We start from the raw sequence: 16,576 nt of genomic DNA, 5'->3' as shown, positions 1-16,576 counted from the left end.
GGAATCTGATGTGGGGCTTCATCCCACAACCCTGGGATCATGATCTGAGCCAGAGTCAAGAATCCCAGATGCTTAGCCAACTGAGCCACCCAGGCACCCTGAAAGTTTTGCCTTTTCTAACAGTAAAAGCAGTTCAGAATCATATTAAGAAAATTGTAGAGAATGAAGGGTTGTTGCTTCTTCAAAACCAAATCTACCTTTTGGGGCGCCTGGGTAGCTCAGTCAGTTAAGCATCTGACTCTTGATTTCAGCTCAGGTCATGATCTCACGGTTCATGAGTTCGAGCCCCATGTCAGGTTCTGTGCCGATGGTACAGAGCCTGCTTGGGATTTTCTCTTCATCCCTCTCTTTCTACCCTGCGCACACTGTCTCTCAAACTTAAAAAAAAAAAAAAAATATCTACCTTTCGTATATCATCCCTGTACACTAGTAAAATTGAAAAATGCATTATCCTCCTGCAGTAGCTTTTCTTCATATTTTTTTCTCATGAGAAATCCGTTTCCTCTCATCAAAATACGTCAAAAGGCCCTCAGTACATACCACAAACAAGAAATATTATCAGAGTTCTTGTGCATAAATACAGGTATATTTCGTAAACAGACATCGAAAATTGCCCTCAGGGAGACAGCACCTGCTATTTACAAAGACTTGAGCCAAAAGCCAGAAAAACCATTTTCAGCACAGATGTAGGGGGACTTTTGGGTTACCCTATATTTATATCCTTTATCTTCAATATCCTTATTACATAAATAGGAGCAGGTGGTGGTATCCCCATTTAACATATAGAAAAACTGCAGCACGGAGAATTCATGCATCTCTTTCCAGGACCGGGCAGAAATTGAACCCTAGTTCTTGACAGCTGGTCTTGATACAGTGACACAGAGCCATAAATAATTTCATATGTAAGTTTAGAATCAAAAGTAGTTACTTAAAATGAATAATAATGTTAAGCACAGATTAGGTTTAAAGTATTTATACTACAGAAAATGTTTAGTTCCCTTTATTAATTTTAGAATAGTAATATTCCCCCCTTTTCTGCTTTTGCAGAAAGTAGAAGGAAGGAGGATTAGTGGATAATTATATTGCTGATTGCAGCACCTGTGTGTTATTTCTTTTGATTGGCTGGTTCTGTATTAAAGATTCCTACCAGCTAAAAGTCTCCCTCATCAAATGGCTTTTTGTTAGCTAGTTTTGGCTTAGGTTGTTTTAAATTTACAACAAAAACCTTAATTCAACTTAAACTTGTACTTTAAATTGTGTTTTGAATTTGTTTATCATTCCCTTTTTATCTCACCCATTTCAGTTTTTTAATTTCAATGTCAATGGCAACATGCACTCACAATAGGAATATAGCTTGAGCTATCCTGTTTTTGCTAGCCGTCAAGTTTGTGTATGTCACCCAATTTATAGGTACTAATAACTCTTCCCTAGAGAGTTGCCTTTTAAGGAATAAGTGTTCTAATCTATTATGAGGAGATATAGGAATTAATGGCTTTGGATTATGTTTGCCATTGCAGATGCTAACAGCACTGTGTTTAACTTTATCATCATCTCAATCACAAAACATCCTGTTTATAGATTCGAACTGTGGTTTAAGTGTTAAAGTTCCTTGTGTCTCCTTAATATATATTTTCTGAAAGGGGGGGAAATGTAAGTACTATAGATTAAGTTAGTTTGTTTTGATGTTGTTGTTAATCTGGCTACATCAAACTTGGAAAATTATAAAGAATATTTAGCTTTTAGAAAGTGAGTTACCAAAAAAAAAAAAAAAAAAAAAAAGGAAACTTTCAGACATTAGCCTGCCTAACATGTGATACATGGTGCAGTTTTTCATTTAAATTCAACCATTAATGATTGTTTTCACTCTGCCACCTAGACTTGAATTATTAAAAATCGTTTTTAGAAAGCATCATTTTACTTAATGAAGATTAAATACATTAAATAAATACATCATGTGTTTTTATACAAAATGAATACATTATAGCTGGATAATTTTAGTTTGTATAGCTTTATATTTGGGTTTCTTCAGAGTTTTGTATAGTGAAATAGAATTACACTGCAAGTGTATTTTACGTAGATATTCATTTCTTGCTTTAATAAATTTTACTACATTGGAAATATTCTCCTGGCTTTAGAAATATTAACATTTGCTTTCTTTCTGCCTAATTCTTGTGTAAATATAATAAGATAAAGTAAAATACTTCATTTATAGGCCCTCTGAAAGTAGAGCATTTTAAAAGCAGGTAGGTGTCTCCACCCTACTTTTCATGAAGCATTTTACCCATTCAAGCAGACTTTTAAAAACAGCTTGTTTTGATAGCAGACTGTTCTCCTGTGGGCCTTCAGCCTTTGCTTCCTGGCAGCACCTTTGGTGCGAAAAGAGAGTGATCAATTGGGAGACTATCAGTGCCAGCATGCATAGAGTGATAAGTTAACACACCACTGGGAATTTCTAGGGCCCACCAAGATACTTCACTTCTAATGTGCTAACAAGCTCATTTTTCTACCTCTTGCCTCTTCAGTTATTTTTTTTCTCAGAAGAGCTTAGAAGTTGAGTGCATCAGGCATAATGAAAAGCTCTGTAGGAGGGAGAAGCAATAACCCCATTTTTCCCTTTTCAGCCAAATAGAAAATTAGTTTCTGGTAATACACAAAGGCCAGTATTTTTTGTACAAGGGGCACTGCTGTGAATCAAAGGACTCTATTAACTGCAGAAAATTCGGCAGCTGTGAATCTCCCCCAATGAAAAAAGTACTTTCCAACAAGTTGTGAGATATGTGGTATTATTTAGATTGAACCATCAGTTACATCCTCTTCCACTTATAACCATATATATACCTCCTTTTAAAAGTGTGCCTATATTACTTTTCTAAGTTAACATTCAAAAATACCTACATGATTTTTCCATAAAATCCTTTCCACTGATCATTTAATATAGCATCTTCTTCTGTTGCTACCCACTTGAGAAGAATTCTTTTCAAAGTTCAGTCCCACTGTACAGAACTGAAAATAATGGATTGCAAGAAATTGGAATTCAGATTGTTTCAATATTTAATGCACAAAATAAATTGTAACGCAAGAAAAAGTACTTAAGCCATTTGGAGGGCAAAAGACATCACAGTCTAAGTACCTACTGAATATAATCTTACCTTTAACTCTTAGCTTTTTTCTTCTTCTTAATAACCTTTTATAGATGTAACTGGCTGTGTTATCTCCAATTGAATTACCACTTCAAATTATCTTCCTTACAAATCTTTTTCTTGGTCTTGGTTGTAGACTTGTTCTACAATTTCTAGAAATGTAGAACTACAGTAATTGAGTAGCAATTTTTAAAAAGAATAAAGAATTTTGAGGAAAAATATTAAAATGGGTTTTAGAAAACAATGAAGAAAAACTAAAGGCAAATTTTTATTAGCTTTATATGTCTATAAATGTCTTCTATAAAGCCTGTCAACATAGCACAAACAGTACAGTGGGAAAACTTCTGAAAGTTGTAGAAGAAAGGTTAACTGATTTCTCAGTTCAGGAACTATACGACACGAAGTCAGCATGTGAGTTTTTCCTGATAATTGTATGTTGCTGCCTGCTGCTCTACATTTTGACAGCCATTTCCATAGTTGCTTTCGTGAACAACAGAAATATTCTCTCTCTTTCTCGCCCTCTCTGTGCTAACAGCACAATCAGGCCTGCTGAAACAGGAAGCCTGGAGTGGGTTGTTCAAAAGCAACAACACTTCAAGGTACTGGTTGCTTGTCAATAATATCAGAGAAGAAAATGCGGTGAAAGGGAAGTACAGTATTTTTCTGTCAGTGTCAGTGCCCTGTAGATGCTTTGTTAGACAGTATTTAGGAGTCCCGTGGACTCTTTGCAAATATTCCTGCTTGTTTCAGTGTTATAATTGACTAGATATTTTTTCCTGACATACAGATTCAACTGTGTATTTATCTTAACCCCATGGAGTTATTCAAGGATTACAGCAACAGTAGTCCTCCATTCAAAATGAGAACAATTGTTGGGAAAATATAGGGATTTTAGAAAAAGAAGAAGATATGCAGGAATTTCTCACAATAAGTCTTTACAAATGAAAAATACACAATTTCAGACAGTATTTTAAACAGCATTCTAATATTTATTGTGTGGTTTTTCCGAGCAAATCTGTAGATTGAAGCCTATTTAACAAGATAAAATGAGCCGAGGCTGACCTGATAGCAGTTGAATCCTTTCTCAAGTACATGGTTCCCTTCATTCTTCCAACAGTTTAGTGGTAGTATAATTCTTTCCTAATAAATGTCTCCAGGTTAAGCTGCCATTTATATGGTATCCTGAAGAGTAAACTTATGTTAAAAACTGTATTTTTTACTCTTTAAAAAGCCATACTTTTAAGTGGTACGCAAGAATAGTGAATAATTAAGAAGTAATGGCTTAGCAATCATAGCAGTCCTTTTTGATAAGATCTGTTCTTTTCCAATGTAAGCTGCATTGAAGTACATCCTTAACTGAAGGAAATCAGCTATGAGGAGAGAGCACGATACCTGCAAACAATTGTCCAGCATCATTTAGAACCAACGACATTTGAAGATTTTGCAGCACAGGTTTTTTCTCCAGCTCCCTACCATCATTTACCATCTGATGCCGGTAAGATTAAAAGCAAGTTTTAGTTACTTGTCATTAATGGAACTTGAAATGCAATACCCTTTTGTTCTAAACTCTTAAAATAGAAAACTTAAATAAATTTCATCATTGAAACATTTTCATTATTTAATATTTGAATTTGGCCTATAAATTTAATGTATACTTTTTTTGACCTAAGTGCAGTTCCATTAAAAGTCAACAATCTTCATAAAAGTACATGCACCACATTTTATCTGAGCTACTGGACAGTGACTGTTGTGTTTCATGGGATCATTACCGAAGTATCTGCAAAAGAAATACAAGTTGAGTACACATTCTCTCTCAACTTTAGAGGATCAAATTTTATGGCCAGGAATATTGCCTTATCTCTAATTTTACCAATAAAGCTAAATAATTGTCTAGGTTTAGAAGTACTTGGTACAGTAAATTATTTTATAATATTTAAAGATTATAAGAGGGTACTGCATTTTTACAGTTAACTAATTTTGAAAAAAATCATTAAGAAAATAAATGACTCATGGCCTTCCTATTCTGTAATACTTTGCACTCCTTATGATTGTTTCATTTATTTTATTTTCCCTCTTTAGATCATTAAATATCAGTTCTGTTTATCTGAAGGTAAGACAAAGTGTCAACCAAAACACCCTTTGTTCTTCCCCCATTTCCTTTTTAAAAAATTAGCAAGTGCTAAGCTTGTAACTCAAACAATAAGCAAACTTAACACTGCCCTCATTCATACTAAACATTTCAGAAATTGTCACTAAATTTCTTCCAGAATTATACTTACTAACCCAGGTCTGCATGAAACACTAACACTGGTTCTGGGATAAAAATAACTAATAATAGAACCACCCCCTTGGTTGAAATTAGTTACACCTTGTTGTATTGACCTTTTTTGTTTCTCAGCATGAAAAAAATAGTACTACTGAGCTGATGAAATGGTGTGTCTTTGTATTTTGTAATGTTTTGCATTGTTATTGAATATCTTAATTCATCAGATAGTTATTCTGTGGTGTGCTTTGCACTGTACTGGGCACCTGAAATACAAAGATGACTATTTGAATGGTGTTCAAGGGAACAGGAAAAAAGAATACAATATACTTGAAGTTCATCCCAAGAAGCCTTCAAATTCTTATTATGATATATAAGTGTTCTTTATATTAAATAAGTTTAAAAGGCATAGTAGTCCTTTTCTGGCCTAATTTATTTGGGGGAAAAAAAGAAGACTAAATCTCAATTGAGATTTAGTTGATAAAATTAAATTTTCCATTCCTGTCATCATGTAATTTGCCATTATAAAAATAATATTACCAAAAAACTTAGAGCCTTTTCAAAATTAATATAAAACACCTATCAAAGAAGAAAATTATATAGACTAGGTTGAATCTTTTGAAAGAGAAAGATTCAGTTCAGTGGATCGACACTGTCTAAAATTACTTAGTTTGGAATGAAGAATGGTGGTAAAAGAAAGGTATTAAAAGTAAATTAATGAACAAAATAAAAACTAATTAAATATAACTGGAAATTTCATTGTTTAGTAATAGAGAATATCTGAAAAATACTGAGCTACATTATTAAAATAGATATGAATAACACTTTCATGTATCACATAGTTGAATCATAAGTTTCACAACTGAAAAATATTAATAGGACTATATTCAGACTAACTTTCCCCCTTAAATTTACAAAAGCCATCAGTTTTCATATTGTAGTTTTTTTTACCAACTGGTGTCCTTCATATTCTTCTTAATGTTCTCATAGTGTGCATTTGGCCAGTTACATAATGTGGGAAGCAGTAGTCTCACTTTCTGAGGCATAGTAACCAAGTCAAGGTTCTGTTGGCTTCGTTTTTTAATGTATTTTACTACTTTATTAAAACTTAGTGGCGCGCCTGGGTGGCTCAGTCAGTTAAGTGTCTGACTCCAGCTCAGGTCATTATCTAACGGTTCATGAGTTCAAACCCCGCATTGGGCTCTGTGCTGACAGCTCAGAGCCTGGAGCCTGCTTCAGATTCTGTTTCCATCTCTCTCTGCCCCTACCCCATTCGTGCTCTGTCTCTCTCTCTCTCTGTGTCAAAAATAAACATTAAAAAAAATATTTTTTTTTTTTTTTAATTTTTTTTTTTTCAATGTTTATTTATTTTGGGACAGAGAGAGACAGAGCATGAACGGGGGAGGGGCAGAGAGAGAGGGAGACACAGAATCGGAAGCAGGCTCCGGGCTCTGAGCCATCAGCCCAGAGCCCGACGCGGGGCTCGAACTCACGGGCCGCGAGATCGTGACCTGGCTGAAGTCGGACGCTTAACCGACTGCGCCACCCAGGCGCCCCTAAAAAAAATATTTTTAAACTTAGTTATATCAATAGTAATGAAGATGTGTATTTTAACATAAACTTAATACTATGCTACAAAGTATTTACTATGCTACAGAGTATTTTCAGTTAATTTTTTAAAGTTGTTTTTGCCCTCACGAACCATTATAAAAGCATGCAGTCTAATTTTTAAAAGGGTGTTATCTGTAAATGACTTGTTCCAATATTACTGAATACATTTTTTTTTTTTGCAGACTTTTTAATACTTGGGAAAGATAAAAATTTTTAGCTAGTGGTTCTCAATTCAACACAGTAGTATAAAATTGGAATATTTGCTCTTTTCTATAGTAGCAAAACCATTATGATATCTGAAGAATGATTATCTTTTTCTTCCAGTCATCCCACATTTTTATCATAAACCACCCCCTACATGTAGAACTCCCTTTAAAGTTATAAGTCAAAGTGAGAGAAAAAAGAAATGAAATAACCACATAATAGCAATAGGGACCTGACTTTTACATAATAGTGTGAAGTTTTTTAGATTTTTACTTTTAAGCATAATGATAAAATTCAATTGTCACACTGAAGAAATGCGTTCGAAATTGTAATCGAGAATCAACTTTAGATATCCTATGCGTAACCCATGTATATAAAATAATGCTAATTGGTAACAAATACAATCATTTGAAATCAAGTTTTAAAGAAGTGCCAGTATGACAATCATACAAAGAATATAATCTGTTCTTTCTAACCAATCCTATAATTCTATTCAGTGGAATAGTGTAGAAAACCACTATTTTTTAAATTTACTTGGTTCAAGATTCTCTAAAACCTGCTTTCTGGTTAACACTAATGCATCAACTGTTTGACATTGAAATCCAAAAAAGATACAATTTTTAGTGTTATTTAAATTAGTATGAAAAACATTTTTGGTGTGTCATAGTTGATCCATAAATTTCATAACTGTATTTTCCCAAAAGGGACTCTGTGACAGTAGACTGATACTTAAGGGAAATTATTTTTATCCCTAAGGTCATTGAAGGAGATATTGTGATGTCACACTTTTGTTGATCTCACATAACTACATTACCCATTATTAGATTTTTCTTGTCCTTTATTTTTAAAAAAAATTATAGGAAAAAAATCCCTTTATCTTTGTCAGGCATGTGTGTGGAAAATATCAAAAGTTTTACAGTGGCCTCCTTTTTTAACTTTATATTCATGAATCTCTCTCCTCTGACTCTCAACTTTAAAGTTTAAAATGAATTTTAAAATGAAATTACTTCTTTTCTTGGCCAGGTTACATTGGTGGTCCAAAAATCTAAGTATTTTTCCCTAACATCACACTGTCTTTTCAAATCAAGTCTTTTTTTTTTTTTCTTTAATAAAAGAAATTCTAGGATGCCAGCAACAAGAAACAGGATCCTGTTGGGGCGCCTGGGTGGCACAGTCGGTTAAGCGTCCGACTTCAGCCAGGTCACGATCTCGCGGTCCGTGAGTTCGAGCCCCGCGTCAGGCTCTGGGCTGATGGCTCAGAGCCTGGAGCCTGTTTCCGATTCTGTGTCTCCCTCTCTCTCTGCCCCTCCCCTGTTCATACTGTCTCTCTCTGTCCCAAAAATAAATAAACGTTGAAAAAAAAAATTAAAAAAAAAGAAAAAAAAGAAACAGGATCCTGTTTTGCTGAAAGTACACAGTAAATATTGTCTTTCTTAATGTCAGCATTAAAAATACACCCATAATTGTTCCACTATTTTTTTACTGTTATCAGCCATAAATATTTTTTAATGCTTATTGTGTAGTCTATCTAGAGTTACATCTAATACTCTGTTACTTAAATTGAGTAGATACCTCTCTTTGGATTTATTGTTTTTCTACAAATTGGAAGTTTTAGTACTCTAAATATTAGAAGGTTGATTGGTGTTTGTCTCTATTATGCATATATAGACATACATAAATATATATCTAATATACATACCACTTTGTTGAATTACTTTTAGGTTCCTTTAGGTTACATATAGGTTCCTACTTAAATGTGAAAATTGTAATAAAATTCAAATATTTCTATGCCATCAAAATAAGAGATAAAGTGATAATACCTAGAGTAACATCTAATCTTCATTCTAACTGCAGTTTTGCTCTTAATTCACAAATATGTATTGCCACATGTAGATAGGACAGTATTATGGTCAGATCTATCTCTTTAAAAGTTATTTTAAACTTTCCTCCCCTTTTCAGGCTTTGAAATGATCTGAAAGAACACACTGGAGCTCCTCAGAAGATAGTTATTTTATACATATCCTAGATGTTATTATTATTTATAAGTGCCAGTAGGAAAATCAGTTTCCTTCAACACAGAACATAAGCTATATATTTGTTATGTTTTTAAACCTGAAGTTATAAGCAGTCAAATGTATTTTGAACTTGAAAATTTGGCTTATGTCTTGTTGACCAAGAGGCAAATAATATTAGTCTTAAAGTCCATTAACCTTTTGTGACAATAATTACTAAATTCAGTTTCCACATAGAACATTCATTCAGATGTATAATTTTTGTAGTGAAAATAATAAAAGAATAATTGAACAATTACTGAGTGCCAGGCACTGTGCTAAGCACTATACGTGCATTCTCTCATTTAATCTTCGCAGCAGTTCTGGGGGCCTGAGGGGTGGGGGGAGTTTATCCAGAGTCACCTGATACTTGGTAAAGCCAGAATCTGACTTCATAGTCCATGATCTTAACTATTATAATTACCTGTGTAATCTAAGTATTTTCATTCCCTTCTTACTGTTGAAATTGCCCTACAACCTGTCATATTTACAAATTAGATATTGTTAAAGATTCTCATTTTAAAGATTCTACTTTTCCACCCATTGAAAAATCTTTTTTTTTTTTTTAATAGATTAAAGTTGCCATGGGAGAAGTATGGAGTATGGGCTTTGGAATTAGACTGATCTGGATTTAAATCCTAGTTCTGTTATTTATTATCCACATAGACTCAAGTAAATTAATCTCTTAAACCCAGTTTCTCCATCTGTAAGGAGATAAAATATGACACACTTTAGACTGACATGTTCTAAATCTTCAGTAATGGCAGTTTTTTATATCTTCATTCAAAATTAAGCCACTTTATTTGCCTGTATTTCTGTACTGTTTAATTTTAGGGGTGCCTGGCTGGCTCATTCGGTCAGGCATGTGACTCCTGATATCAGGGTTGTGAGTTCAAGCCCCGTGTTGGGCATAGAGATTACTTTAAAAAAATAAATAATGTGTTGTTTCCTTTATGACATCCAGTGGTAGTGCATACGTGCTAATCTTAATCACTAATCAACTCCTTTAACAATATTAAAGCACTAAGATTATTAGGGTAATCTGAAAACTTTAATGAGTAAGGTTATATTTTGTGGACTACCAACATAAGAGTGGGTAAATTCTTTAATTTTCTCAAAACTAAACAGTATGTTGTGTCCTCCACATTTCAATGGTTATATTTTCTAAGTGGTAATTTTCATCAAAAATATTTCTAATCTCTGTCTCTTCCAGTCCTCATCTGTTCTGATTCAAAGTCTGTTAAATTTTACTCTCATCTGTTTAGTAGCTTTATTATATAGCTACACTTACTGTATACCTGCTGTGTGCCAGATCTTTGCATATGCAATCATTCATCCCTCACAACTTTGCAAAATAACTAGTATTTAGTATTGTCTCCATTTCACAAAAAAAAAAAAAAAACATAGATCAGTTTACCCAAGACCCAAAAGCTAGTAACTTGCCAGACTTGACATTTAACCTGGGCCTGTCTAACCCATCCCCATATTCTTCCTAAAACATCACAGTGCCTCTTAGTTCAGTATTCATTGGATCTACTTTCAAAGTATTTTTTTTATAACTTCAGTGGTTTTAAATGGTCATACCTGTCAGCAAGCAGTACAAAGCCATGATAAATAATCCACTGAGTTCCCTTTTGTAATCCGTATAGACCCCAAAGTCGTGTTCATTATAATCAGTGTACAAAGTATAAATCAATTGTACCATCAAGATAAAGACAGAGTATGTACTATAAGAATATTAGAGATACAGTACATAGGACCCCATAAATACTTTTTACTTGAGGATATATTAATAGAAATGATTAAAGCAACATTTTTTATGACAGGTGATAGAAATCAATACTTAGGCAGAATAGGGTGTGAAATGAAGGGTAGGTATTACTGTATTCTTTACATCTAAAATTGAGATCTACTGTAAATTATTTATAGAGTTTGAGTATGCCCAGTATATACCACAAATATCATTTGCCAAAACTGAACAGGTACTGATAAGCTATATACCACACATGCTAAAAAGCCTGATTTGACTCTCAGTTTATTGAAGGGGGATTTCACACTGCAGGCAGTAAGGGAGACATGGAGAAATTGCTGTTTTTGAGGAAAATAGCCTTTGGTTTTGGCATGCTCTAAAGCAGTATTCTCCAGTAAAACTTTCTATAATGATAGAAATGTCCTATATCTGCACTGTTCATTATGGTTGCCACTAACCAGATATGGTTGCTCAACACTTGAAATGTGGCCAGTACACCAAGGACCCACATGTTTATTTTCACTTAATGTTAATTTTTAATTTTAGTGTGGCTATGCCTACCTCTTTGGACAGTACAGCTCTAGAGATTTTATGACTTAGTGATTATGATAACCTGCCACCAGTACAATGAGCACTTTAAAAGGTAGATGTTTACAGAATCTCTCATAGACTTTTTTTCTTTTCTTTTTTTCCTATTTGAACTTGTTAGTTGGTAAGTATAACATTTGAATTTACAAAGCATTGTCCATTGTTAAACATCATCACTCTAATGCATTGCATGCCCAATTTCATAATAAAACTTGATTACTCTCTTCTCTGCTCCTCAGTTAACACCTGTAAAATTCTGCAGTGTCTCTCATATCTGTTATCTGTCTTCTCTTTTGTTTTCTCACTTCTGCTCGCTACTCCATTTCTTCATTCACAACAAAGAAAGAAATGCAGTGATAGTTCTCTTCCTCCCAAAACCTCCGCTAGAAAACATTGGCCATCTCAAGGTAAACAGCCATGGGAAGGCCTCTCATGATTGGCCGGGAATAATATGCATTACCAGAAAAGCATGAGCTACCGCTCTTCACCTTCCTTCTGCCATCCATCTGCAGTGCTTCCCTAAAAAGGGCCATGGATTCATATTCTCCTCTAGGTTTTCCAGTATGGGTCCAGTATGAACCAATTCAGATCTTCAGGAAGAGTAAAGGTGAACAGAAATATATTTCCTTCTCCTTGTGTTTTGAAGGCCAACCTCATTTCAGTTAGAAAACAAAGAATTGTTGGAGAAATTACTTTGAAAAGAAGGGCAATTGGACCTAGATTCCAAGTAGTGAGAAAATATTTCTTCCCTGATAATATGTTTGTTCTGAAGTATAATTGTAACACTTCACCTTAAAAACACTCTGAAGTATTCTACCAAGATAGATTCTTAATAATACATCTCTGTAAGATCAGTACCCCTTATTGAACAGTTTTGTTCAATATTCATAACTTCAATTTAGGCACAAATGTTTCATTATATGGAAGTGTTAGTATGATTATTTCCACGCTTGAAATTTCTCTGAGGTGCTCCTTTGGCTAACAAATATGCCAAAAGTTTTCCTGCAGAGTGAAGAAATGTATAATAAGCCTGCAGCCTGTGTGAGGTGTTTGTGACATACATAAAGAAAATGTTCACATACATAAGGCCCAGAAAATCTGGATTAAAGTGTCTTAAAATATACAGAATTTTTAAATTTTTGTTCTATTTTCAGATTTTTTTTTTGGAGGGCTTTTATTTTTAATGTAACTTCTTATTCAGAAAATATCTGAAGGCCTATAGTGTGCAAAGTTCTATAGCATTGCTGTATGTTAGAGAATCATAATTCATAGAAATACGGTGCAGAGGTAAAGATACTACTTCGTAAATAACACAAAAAAATTTCCAATTTGAATTTGTTTTTGCTTCTTTTAATGTTTGTTCATCCTACTGGCTATTTACTTGCTGTCACTGGATGGAGTAACTGCAAAAATTTAAGTTAAGGAAAACAAAAGCATTGCTTATCTCTTCTAAATGGAAGACATTTTGAGGGGTCAACTTGTCTTTATTAAATTTCAGATAAGAGTTCTTGTCTTCTTCCTTCCCCTAGGAATTTATCTTGCCCCTTTCTAAAAGCATATTTAAATACCCAGCGTGTATAATGGTCTCATTGTGTTGAATTTCTTTTTAGAACCATTCGGTGCTGTTGTTTTCAAGTTCGAGCAATGGAGACCCTTTTCTTGGTTATACCCTGTACTTTAGAGATAGGAATTGGTCCTTCTCTCACCTGCTTCTTAAGCCCTTCCCTGCATGCTAATGATGCTTTGGATCCCTGTCCTGTCTGGCCCAAAGATTTTGCTTCCCATTGCTTTTTCTGAGGAGCTCTCTGGTTAGTCCTGGCTCTGGAAACAGTGATTGGTGCTTTCTTGCTAATATAATTACATGAGCCACCAGATGACTGGGTTTTAAATAAAATCTTAGTAGGCTGTTCTAAAAGGCAAGTTTTGGCCTTGCTTTTTCCCCTCAAAAGACCTCATTAAGGGTTGGGATCCATGCTACAAATGAGTAGCAGATTATATCTTATGGGGTGAGAGGCCAGACGACATGTGCTAATGCTCTTAATATTTCCCACAGGCTCCTACCCAGAGATTCTATCCAGTGAAACTCCCACAGCAACGCAGGTAGACGGGGCTGACCTGGCCTCTCCAATGTCTCCTCGAACTAGCAAAAGCCGCATGTCCATGAAGCTGCGTCGATCCTCTGGCTCAGCCAATAAATCCTAAGGAGACAAGCAGCCCAGCAGTGTGATCAGCAGTAGCCACCTTAGCATGAACATAGTGTTAACCCTTTCAGGCCTTCGTGTTTGCCATAACTTGCATGTATCTTCCTGAACATTTATTTTAAAAAAACACTGGATTTAAGTAATTTGTAACTTAATAGGTTTGGGTTGTTTATTCAGTTGGTTTTTCCCCCCCAGTACTCTAAGCTGCCATATTTTTGGGGGGTGGAGTTTTATTCTACACCCTTTACCTTCCTAGATAATTATGTCTAAGCAGTTTCACTTTTAATTTCATGATTAACTCTGAGCCAAAATATAATTGGACAGATAGTCTCATTATTTTATTTATCGTGCCCCATTGCAACTTTTTGGCTCAGTAAATATATGATTGTTTTTTACAAATGTAAATTTTTAAATTTAAGCATTTGTAAAGTTATAGCAAAAGTTGCAAATCTTAATACACAGGATGTGTATGGATTATTTATGTTATGAAAATAAAACACTTAAAATAAATGGTTGTTTAGTATTCCAAATTCCAACTAACATAATTTTAGCATTAACTTTTTCTTCCCAAAGCAATGCCTCATTTCTTGGCTGTGCAGGTGATGCCATGACATATCTAATAACAAGAAAAATCACTGTGCTGAACTTTGATTTATGTTTAGCTTCCAAATATTTTTCTAATGTTTTGCTTTTGAAATGGTATCACTGTTAAATGCCATTTTTATTTTGAGATTGTGGCCCTGTATTATTGGCTGCTGGATCCTGGTGTATCGATGTTCTTTCCTAAGTACCAGAAAGAGGGTAACGGGGGGATGGGGAGAAAGAAAGAAAAAACTTTTCTGATATAAATGTGTTGCTTAAATTATGTGTATTTAAAAAGGGAACATGACCCAGGAGTCTAAGTTAAATATTATATTAATACTGAACTTGCTGGTGCAAGCTGGTATACATTCCACCCCCCCCCCAGAAATACTTTCCTACAATAAATAAGCTGCTCACATTTTGTTCATATTTTGTTTTGAACGGGCATCTCCTAAGGAAATGTAGCATGACATCAGTACTAACTGCATGTGTAAATACATCATACCGGCAAACTATAAAATATAAATTATGTATCATCATTCATGTAGTATCTACAAATTTGTAACAGTGAAAGAAAAAGATATGGTATTTAATAATACAATAAAAATATTCTTATCACAATGTCTATGAGCATTGATTTGTCTTTTATATTTCTCATCTATTTGTCTTTAATATACTTTCAGACTTAATAAGTAGAACTATGTGATTAATGGAGAGGTGTAAAGCACAAACCTAGGTTATCTTAGCAAATCATGAAAAATGAATTCAAGTTCTCTAGTTAGGATACACCCCAAGTTATTTCTCAGAGATTCTACCATAGTCGTTAAAAATGCAGGCAATTTTCTACCTTTGTAAGGGCTGGCCAGAAATTTAACCCAATACACTTGGTTAAAGCATCAATTAAGCTTAGCCTTCTGCTTCTTTGATTTTTAAATTTCATTTTGTTTGGTAATACACATTCAGGGGAGAAAAAAACTTTTTGCAGACAGTTTCTAAATAACCTTTCAGAGTTCCTATGCACTTAAGTTTTTGTTTTCTTGTAAATAAAAATAGATTCCTAGGAAACTGTGGAAGACAAAATTCCTATGAAAGCTTATGTAGAAGATAAACGAGTCCCTGGGAACAAGGTTAAACAGTATAATTTCCCACAACCAAGGCAAAGAATTACAGAAAGGAAAGTCAAGGTAACTGCTTACACATTTCTATGGTGCTTTCATTTTTTAATAATGAACAGCTAATGGATTGATGAAATATAACAAAATGGAATGAAAATGCCAACTTGGAAACAGTGAAGTTAATTAGCATGGTTAACATTTTTTTTCATCTTTGGATAAAACTACCAGCTTTTTTAAAGAAAAAATACTTAAAATATATTTTCTGTTGACATTTTTAGGTGGTAAAGTATCTTTAGATTTAAAGCCTTTTGGAGCTTAGTCTGTGCAAGCCATACTTCAAAGGAAATTTTTCCATTGCATTTCTGCACCATTATATGCATTTATAAAATATACTTTCTCCTGTCTGTATTCTATCTAAATGGGTCACTAAGAATCTAAAGTAGGATACTAGCTTTGGGGAGATAAGAAATGTGGCTTTGAAAAATAGGCTGTGTTCAATGAGATTCTCAGGACAAACACAGAACACAAGAAAGCACCAGCTATGTACATTTATTTGGTGGTAAGCATCTTACAAATATGGGCTATCTGTCGAGCAATACTCAGCCAGTGTCCCAAACTCTGGCTATTAGAGCATGGGTACAGAGTGTGCACTGAATATGGTTTACAAAAAGAAATTTCAGAAACAGATTGCTGCTGAAAAATGAATATTGAATGAAAAGTCATTCAGTTCCATAGTGGATTATAGATAGATAGGTATTAACATCTTCCTTAAGCTGAACATAGTTTCATATATAACACTGTATAAGATTTACAACAGAAGGATTAAACAATTTGGATGAAACCCTACTAAAACAGTCAAACTTCCGGAAATGAGTTTTATATTTCCAAAAAAAAAAAAAATCTGTTAAAGTATCTCTTCCTGAAAACACACAAAAAAGCTAAAGGTGAGAATTTGGGGGTATCTCAACCCCCTCCAAGTAAAGTAGCACCCTCTCCACCTCCAAACACTAACTTAAGAATGGACTACTAATACTTGAGAAAGAGAACGTTTACAGGGAGATCCCCATATCC

The 16,576-nt window shown here is 34.1% G+C and overlaps 1 protein-coding gene across 10 annotated transcripts in view; it reads left to right on the top strand.

The window, feature by feature from the left end:
* RALGAPA1 (Ral GTPase activating protein catalytic subunit alpha 1) overlaps nt 1-15,015 on the top strand; it is a 273,838-nt gene extending 258,823 nt beyond the window's left edge. For 5 of the 10 annotated variants that reach the window (XM_047862177.1, XM_047862172.1, XM_047862180.1 and 2 more), the window contains 2 exons: nt 4,511-4,635; nt 13,661-15,015. In XM_047862177.1, coding sequence (XP_047718133.1) covers nt 4,511-4,635; nt 13,661-13,809 — 274 coding nt within the window. In that variant the 3' untranslated portion in view covers nt 13,810-15,015. Of the gene's footprint in view, nt 1-4,510; nt 4,636-5,219; nt 5,251-8,392; nt 8,396-11,728; nt 11,732-12,160 lie in introns of all 10 variants that reach the window. The other 5 variants (XR_007152890.1, XM_047862175.1, XM_047862176.1 and 2 more) reach the window with 5 other exon arrangements.
* Nucleotides 15,016-16,576: the final 1,561 nt, after the last annotated feature.

Source organism: Prionailurus viverrinus, chromosome B3 (genome assembly GCF_022837055.1).
Source record: "Prionailurus viverrinus isolate Anna chromosome B3, UM_Priviv_1.0, whole genome shotgun sequence".
Taxonomy (NCBI): Eukaryota; Metazoa; Chordata; class Mammalia; order Carnivora; family Felidae; genus Prionailurus; species Prionailurus viverrinus.
This window is presented reverse-complemented; position numbering and strand designations above follow the sequence as displayed.